Raw genomic sequence first — 7899 nt, forward strand, 5'->3', positions numbered from 1 at the left:
TTTGTGGTGGTCTGGGGGGGAGGTTTAGGAGGCGTGGCCTTGACGGAGGTAGAGCTGTCCCTGGGGGTGGGCTTTGAGAGCTTGTAGCCTGGCCTTGATTCTGGTTCTCTCTGAAGTTCGCAGTTAAGGTTCAGACCTCATCTCTCAGCATCCTACGCCCTCTGGCCATACTTGCCTGCTGCTGTGCCCATGCCTTCCCGCCATAACGGGCACTCACACCTCTGGAACTGTAAGCCAATATACACGCTGTCTCCCCAAAGTTGTCTTCCGCCACGGTGTTTTATCACAGCAAACAGAAAAGTAACTAATATAGCCTCACTGTGTAGCCTTAACTCCCACAGATCCACCTGCCTCTTCCGGTATTTAACGCATGGATCACCCTGCCAGGCCACTTCCTCTCTCTGCCTCAGCCCTCTGAGCTCCCATGCTCCTCCGGGTCCCACACCTGTGTCAGCCTCTCTAGCCTTGCTCACCTCCAGCTTTGTCCCTACTTGTCCCCACCTCTAGGCTCTGCAGGCTCCTGGAGCTCTTAAAGCAATCTTCCCTTTTCTATCTGGCCAGTACCACGCTGAAGAATATGGATCCTGTTCACCTCCCCACTAGATCACACATTCAGCAAGCGGTCATGAAGTACCTCTGTGCTAGGCCATGTTCTTGGTTCCAGGCGCACAAGGAACTGATTGCATGCAGAACCCTGACTTGGGGGAAGCTCCACAGTCTACTAGGATGCGTATGTGGATGGAAAGCAGGGTCAATGAACAGAGGCCAGAGGAGGTGGGGGTGGGGGAATATCGTAAGGGCTACAAAGACCACTCTGCATGAGCGGGGTCCCTCGAGGGAGCACAGGGCCAGAGCTGGCCTGCTTGAAGAGGTGACACCTGAATTTTAATCCGGAGCTGGCCTCTGTACACTTGGAGATTTGTTCAGGAAGGAACAACCGGTTCAAAGGCTTGAATTGGGGCAGGGCAGGGCTGCGGCCTGAACTCGGTGGCCAGCGGTGTTGGCTACACGCCCTGGGTGCGATCTGAGCCCCGGCTAGCACAGTCAGCTCCTGCAGGCTCCCAGGACCGAAGGTTCGGGATTTGAGAGCCTATCATGGGGGGAGGGGCGACATCTCGTTCTCCTCACCAGGACAATACAGGCCCAGAGGCGACAAGCTACCGCCCCCGAGGCCACACCGAGGCGCCACAGCAGCTAGTCCGGCTGAGCCCCTTCCCGTGCAGCGCCGTCAGCCACTCAGAGCGCGTTGCCAGCTTCACAGGGCGGAAGTGGGCGGGGACACCAGGAGCCCCGCCTCCCGTCCTCCCACCTCCGCTTTCCTGACTGGCTCCGCAAGGTGGCCCCGCCTCCGAGGTGTTGCGGCTGGGGCGGGTCGTTGGGGGAGCCGCCGTCTGCTAGCGGGGTGTGGAACGGCACGGACACTGTTTTCTCCGCCACCATGGGGGCCCAGCTGAGCACGGTAGGCGGCAGGGGTCGGGGGTCGCCAGGCGCGTACCGTGGGGACGCGATACGATCCGGGGCGCCCAGCGCCCGGTCGCCAGCACCGCGCCCCACCCGGCCCCTTGCGGACCGTGACTCACGCCCTGGCTCGTGGCTGCGCCACTCAGGCGCTGCTTCAGGCCAGAGGGGCCGGAGTGCAGGGTGGACATTGGGGACCCTCTTGGGGTGCGCGCGAGTGTGACAGGGCATGAGTGACCTGTGTCCCCGCGTGAGTGGGCGTGACTTGTGAGAGTGAGAAAGTTGAGAGTGACGGAGCCCAGGGAACTGTGGACCGCGCTGCTACCTGTAATGTGTGCACACGTGTAATTGTGCACGAGAAGGTGTGTGCGTGGAGGGACCGGTAGGGGCTATGTGTGAGAATGAGGGCGGGGGCATGAAGACACAGACACGGGTGTGAGTAGTGGACACGTGAGTCCTTTGGGGGTGTGCAATGGGAGAAGTGTGTAGCATATGTCTCTCGACCAGGGATTAGGCGCATCTTCTTGCCATAAACAAGGCAGTAGCTGGCCATCGCCTTCACTGCTGTCACCCTGAAAGCCCCGCCTGTTCCCATGACAGAACTGTGCTGTCACTGAAAAAGTGTCCCTTAGCCTGAACTAGCAGCTCAGCGAGCTGAGGGTGCCGGAACCTCCTAAGGCCTGTAAGTCTACCCTCTCCCTGTTACTCTGGGTGGACCAAGGGCTCCTCCACAGCCCTGGAGACCACCTCTTCTCCCTGATGCTCTCTTAAAGAGCATCCGTGGGAAGTGTGCCCAGCCCCAACCACACAAACACACCCTCGAGGTGCCCAGCTCTCTGGGTGTGGCAAGATTAGGTGAGTGTCCTCTCTGCAAGATCCAGGGGTCCTGGTGAAGACAGGCAACTGGCTTCTTGGTGTGGCATTTGCTCTTTTTTTTTTTTTTGGTCTTTTGAGGCAGGCTTTCTCTGTGTGGCCTTGGCTGTTCTGGAACTTGCTCTGTAGACCAGGCTGGCCTGGAACTCATAGAGTTCCACCTGCCCCTGCCCTCCGAGTGCTGGGATTTAAAGGTGTGTACCACCATAGCCTGGCTGCATTTGCTTTTGAGAGAGTGACTAATCCAGGATGGTCCATTTAAGGAGCAGCCTGGCCCAAAGCAAACCCCAGAGTGACATCACCCCCCCCCCCACATGACATTCTGACCACTTTCCCTGGAGACTGCCCATGGTCCTCTACCCTTCCCTCCTTTGCAAGCTTTCCTCACCTTCTGGACCGTGTTGGTGGGCGTGTCATAGCACCTCAGCACATGGCTGTCCCATCCGTTCATGTTAAGTCAACAGTACTTCCTTGCAGGCAGCAGAGCTCTGTCTAATTATCAGGAGACCCTGGCCGTGGCCTGATCTGTCCCGGGATTGCCTAGTATTGTCCTTGACTTACGGGACTGACTAGGGGTCCACTTGGTCCCCAGTGCCCACAGTATACATGAGCAAGCCTCCTGTCCTGGGGTCCCATGTGTTGTGTGTGTGTGGCTGCTGGGCATAGATCAGATGTCTTATCTGAGCCGAGCAGGCCCTGTGGGAGGCCTCTTGCATATACTGGGGGCCCTAGCCCATAGGATGGCTCTAGAGTCTGCTGTCCATCTGGAAAGCGTTACTGGTTTGCTTGGCTGGTTGCTCTGGGACTGCCTCTCTGCCTGTTTGTGAGTTCCATCAAGCCCTGACAGACCCATTCCTCTTGTAGAGTATATTATGCCTTCCCACGGCTCCTGGCAACCCTGAGGCTAGTTGGTGGCTTAGAATCCCCAGAGGGGGTGGCTCAGCTATCCACCTGTTCTTCCTCTTGGGCTCCCTTCCCTCATAGTCTGGAGCCTAGCCCAGAGCCCCCCTGCTTCAGGACTTCCTCCATTTCCTCCCACTCCCTCCCACTTAGAGCAAGACCGGGAGGGCTGTGGTCACTTGATCATGGACGGTCAGCTGGAGAGTAGGCGGTAGGCAGGTAAGCGAGTCAATGACTGGCTTGTTTAAGCCCCAGGTCAGGGAGCTGGCACCTGGAGAGAGATAGGGGTGGGGCTCTCTGCCTGCCCTGCCTATCCAGCCTGGGCAGAGCGGATTCCAGGGTTTTAGAGGGGACAATGCCGGCATGAGCAGCCAGCCAGGGTGTCCTGTGGTTGGGGGCAGGCTGTGCATCCCTTAGCTACGTTAAGTGAACTCAGGGCTTCTCCCTGAGACCATGGCACCCAGTTTCCTTTACCCTTCTTTGCTATCATAGCAAGGAGAGGAAGGGGTAGGTTCTTAGGTACAGTGGAGTGTGGCCTACAGGGTTAAGGCCTGGGAAGCAGCTGCTCTCAAGGACTTGAAACTGGTTGGGTCAAAGTTGTGTGTGTGTGTGTGTGTGTGTGTGTGTGTGTGTGTGTGTGTGTGTGGTGTGTGTATGTATGTATGTATGTGTGTGTGCGCGTGCGCGTGCGCCTGTGTGCACGCACACACAGCTGAGAAGGAACTAGGGCTGGGACTTGGCCTCAGCCATCTGCCTCCTGTTTACTTGGCCACCGCTGCAGGGACTAGGGTGGTGCCAGGAAGGGTCAGGGGACAACCTGTTTACCCCATGCCAGTGAGGACAGAATACAGCCATACAACCACACCTCCCGGTGAGTTGAGTCTCTAACTTTTGGAGATCATCCTACTGCTCCTGAGCTTGGTGCAGCTCCCCACCCCCTGTGACTGGGTCCCTCCCCTTCTCTAGTTTGAGCTCCTTGGGCATGGGGTTTAGGCCTGGGCCACACACGTACCTTAGACACAGGAGTGTTTGCTGGGGTTGTTGAATGACTAAATGATGGCCAGGATGGTTCGTCACAGCTGCCTTCCTAGATGGGGATTTTTTATATAGAAAAGGTTCACTTTTCCCCTCACAGTGTTCAGACGTGTCCCTGAGCACAGGCTTGTCACCAAAGCCTCTATCTTCTCACCTGAGTTGGGAGTGACAGGAGCACCTCCCAGATGCAGCCTGAGGATTGAGGTCAGAGGGCAGTGACTATTGGGAGCAGCCAGGAGCCGGTTGTTGGCCCGTGAAGCCTGCACCTTCTGAACATGCTCCAGGCCAGGAGCCCTTTCCCAATGTGGAGCAGTGTTGGCTTTTGCTGGCTCTGGAAACTTCTAGACAACATAAGAAGTCAGAGAGACCTGAGGGGTCAGAGGAGAGAGATGCTGTTGTCCTTTCAGTATTTGCTGAGTGTCTGCTGCACCGGGTGCTGGGAGAGTGACCAGGCAACCTGAAGTTACCTGGAGACAGGAGAGGTGGGCCATTCTGAGCCCACGGCTGGTGGAGGGGCTGTGTGGGGCCCTGGCCTGTGTTCAGGCGCCCGCCCATAGTCCTGACAGCGGGGTCGTCTTTGTAGACACTGCCCTCAACACTGGCTAGCATTGTTAGGTGTAGGGTGAGTGAGGGTTGTGGGCTGGTCCACACATGGCCAGCTCTGTGTTGGGCCTCTCTGAGCCTCCTTTGTTAAATGGGGGTGTAGGGAGAGCTGCGTTAACTTCTATATGTTATGACCCAAGGCAGCTTACGGGAGAGTTTGTTTTGCCTTATGCTTTCAGAGGGCTAGAGTCTATCATGGCAGGAAAGGTATGGGAGCAGGAGCAGGGGACTGAGGGATCACATCTCAGCCACACACAGGAAGCAGAGATAGCTCGTCTCTCCCCACTGAGGTACACCCTCCAGCAAGGCTGTACCCCCTAAAAGGCTCTATGACCCCACTAAACAACACCATATACTGGGGACCAAGTGTTCAAATCCGTGAGCCTATGGGGGATGTTCCCCATTTAGACCACAACAGGAGCTCACTGTAGAGGGTCAGGAATGAATCCAGGTGTGTGCCAGGCCCTGGGAGTGCAGCTGCCAACAGACTTGTTGGGGGGGGGTGTGGGGGTTATAAAGCAGGGTACACGGAGCATGGGTCCAGTTGGGCAGAGTCACTGGTACTCATTCCTAGGACTCCCAACAGTGGTAGTTTCTGGATATGGTTTTGCTCCCTGCCATGGAACCATCTATAGCAGAAAAACCACCAGAGTGGTCCTCACCCTAGAGAGCTTACAGAGAGGCCAAGGCTGTGAAAAGTCACTGAAGGTCTAGTTAGGCATGGCTCCTTGGGGAAGATTTAACATTTGAGTTGGGCTCTGAAGGATTCATAAGAGTCTTCAGGTTAATCTGGGCGTGGTGGCGCATACCTGGGAGGCAGAGGCAGGAGGATCTCTGTGAGTTTGTTTGAGGCTAGCAAAAAAAAAAAAAAAGAAAAGAAAAAAAGAGTCTGCTGGTACCTCTAGAGGCAGGCCATAGGGGGTGGGGCCAAGAAAAGCCAAAACTAGGCAAGTTGTGGAGGAGGGTGCAGGGAGAGGAATCCTGTGGGACACACAGAACAGGTGCATTGAAGTTTGGTGGTGGGAGCCCAGGTGCATGTTGGGGGATGGGGGGAGAGTAGAGCAGCTTGTTGGTTTGGGTAGCCAGGCTTAGAAATATGCTTGGGCCCTCTGCAGGGTCCTGGTATCTGATCAGGGCTGCAGGCTGTGATGGGGACACAGTACGGCCTGTCCCCTGAGGTGGCTAAGGAACAGCAAGGCAGGACTGCAAAGTCCTGAATGCAAACTGCAGTCTCATTCATGTTTGGTTTTGTCCCCTTGGCCAGTCACTTGTTTACCATGAGAAAGCAGGTGACAATCTGGTGGTGGTTTGAATGTGGTCCTGGGACTTCAGTGTGGACTTGGGGCAGAGCAATTCCTTCTGGCCTGTTTCCCATCTGTGGCTGAAATGGAGTGGTCTCAAGGACACAAGGCCTTGTCCTTAGAGCAGTACCAGCTTAGGATTCATGGCTGGTTGTTTGCAAGGCCTTTAGAGGCCGCATTCACTCCCCTGTCCAGAGGCCCAAGTCCTTAGGGAACCCTTTCTGAGTTCTGGGCTGGGCCTCAAACCTGGGTCTCTTTGAGCTTACACACCATGGTGCCAACTTTGTTTTTCATTGAGCCTTGGAACAGTGCTTGTATGATGCTGGGCACAGGGATGCTCTTTAAACAGGGATGGTCCTGATGCTGGGGTTATGGCTTCAGCAACTGGCTCTTTTTAAACTTGTAAGAAACATACCAGGGGCCTGTAGGGCGAGGCCGTGACTGGGAGAGAGACAGTGTGTTCTGGGCCCAACAAAGGGCCCTTGGCTGCTGGAGTTACTTGAACCTGCAGGGCCGGTTTGGAGGTGAGGAGCTTGTGGGGCTAATGGTCCCTCCACTTCTCAGGTTGCACACCCCTCTGGGAATTGGGGGCCCCCAGCTCAGTTCACTGTTCCCTGGCAGGAATACCTCATGGTTAGCCTTGCATTCTTTCTGCAGATGGGCCAAGAGGCTCAGGCAGAGTGTTACTGGAAGGTGGGGAGTCCTGGGCAGGGCTTTGAGAGAGGGGTACAGTGGGGCTGGGCCTTGAGAGTGGGAGTGTCCTTCCTTAAGCACTACAGCAGGACTAACCAAATGGCTGAGTGAGAATGCCTCTCTTGTGATCAAAATACCTGACAGAAATAACCAGAGAGGAAAGAGCTTCCTGCTTGTGAGTTTAGTCTGCCATGACAGTGGAAGTAAGAGCCTGTTGCTGAGGCTGTTCACATCCCTGCTAACCACAAAACGGAGAAAGGGCAGGAGCCAGATCCAGTGACTCACTTGTTTCAGCTAGGCCCAACTTCCCAAAACAGCTGCTTAGGGCCGCTCAGCCCGAGGGAGCAGTGCCCAGCCCAGCACCCAGGGAGAGACTCAGGGTCTTTATTAATGGCGAAGCGACTCAGTTTATCCATCCTCACTGGTGTGTTTCCATGGCTCTGGGTGGAAGTGAGGAAGAGAAAGTATGGTTGCCGTGGCCCCAGGAAACTGCTTGGAGCCCTGTGCTCAGTGTAGGGCTCTTAGGCAGATCCTGAGCCCGCCTGAGAACTGGAACTTGGGCCTGGGATTTGACTCAGTCAGTAGACAACTTGCTCAGCGTGCATGACACGAATGCCAATCATCTCCACACTTGGTAGCAAGGAGGGTCAGAAGTTCAAGGCTTTTCAAAACTTCTCATGGGCACAGAAGACTGAGTGACGTGGCAGGTCCGTGAGTCCGGTTTTGGCAGCTTCTCTTGGTGGACTGCCGAATGGAGTTCACTGGACAAGGCTCGAGAGGAAAGGTCACTGGAGGAAGAGGCCCAGGGATGCTGAAGCGTCACCTGTAAGGAGGGTTGGGGCTTCTTCCTGCCCCTGTGCTGACTTGGGCACTGCTCTATCTTTGCAGTTGAGCCGCGTGGTGCTCTCACCCGTCTGGTTCCTCTACAGCCTCCTCATGAAGCTGTTCCAGCGTTCCTCACCGGCCATCACCCTTGAGAACCCAGACATCAAGTACCCACTGCGGCTCGTGGACAAGGAGGTGAGTGCTTCACCCC

The 7899-nt window shown here is 56.0% G+C and overlaps 1 protein-coding gene across 1 annotated transcript in view; it reads left to right on the top strand.

Moving 5' to 3' along the window:
- Positions 1–1364: 1364 nt before the first annotated feature.
- Positions 1365–7899, top strand: part of LOC129691108 (NADH-cytochrome b5 reductase 3) — a 17553-nt gene continuing 11018 nt past the window's right edge. The window contains exons 1-2 of the mRNA XM_055627085.1: positions 1365–1459; positions 7752–7883. Of these exons, the coding sequence (XP_055483060.1) occupies positions 1439–1459; positions 7752–7883 (153 nt within the window). The 5' untranslated portion in view covers positions 1365–1438. The remainder of the gene's footprint in view (positions 1460–7751; positions 7884–7899) is intronic.

This window comes from Psammomys obesus, unplaced genomic scaffold (assembly GCF_907164565.1).
Source record: "Psammomys obesus unplaced genomic scaffold, mPsaObe1.curated_primary_1811, whole genome shotgun sequence".
In the NCBI taxonomy this organism is placed as follows: Eukaryota; Metazoa; Chordata; class Mammalia; order Rodentia; family Muridae; genus Psammomys; species Psammomys obesus.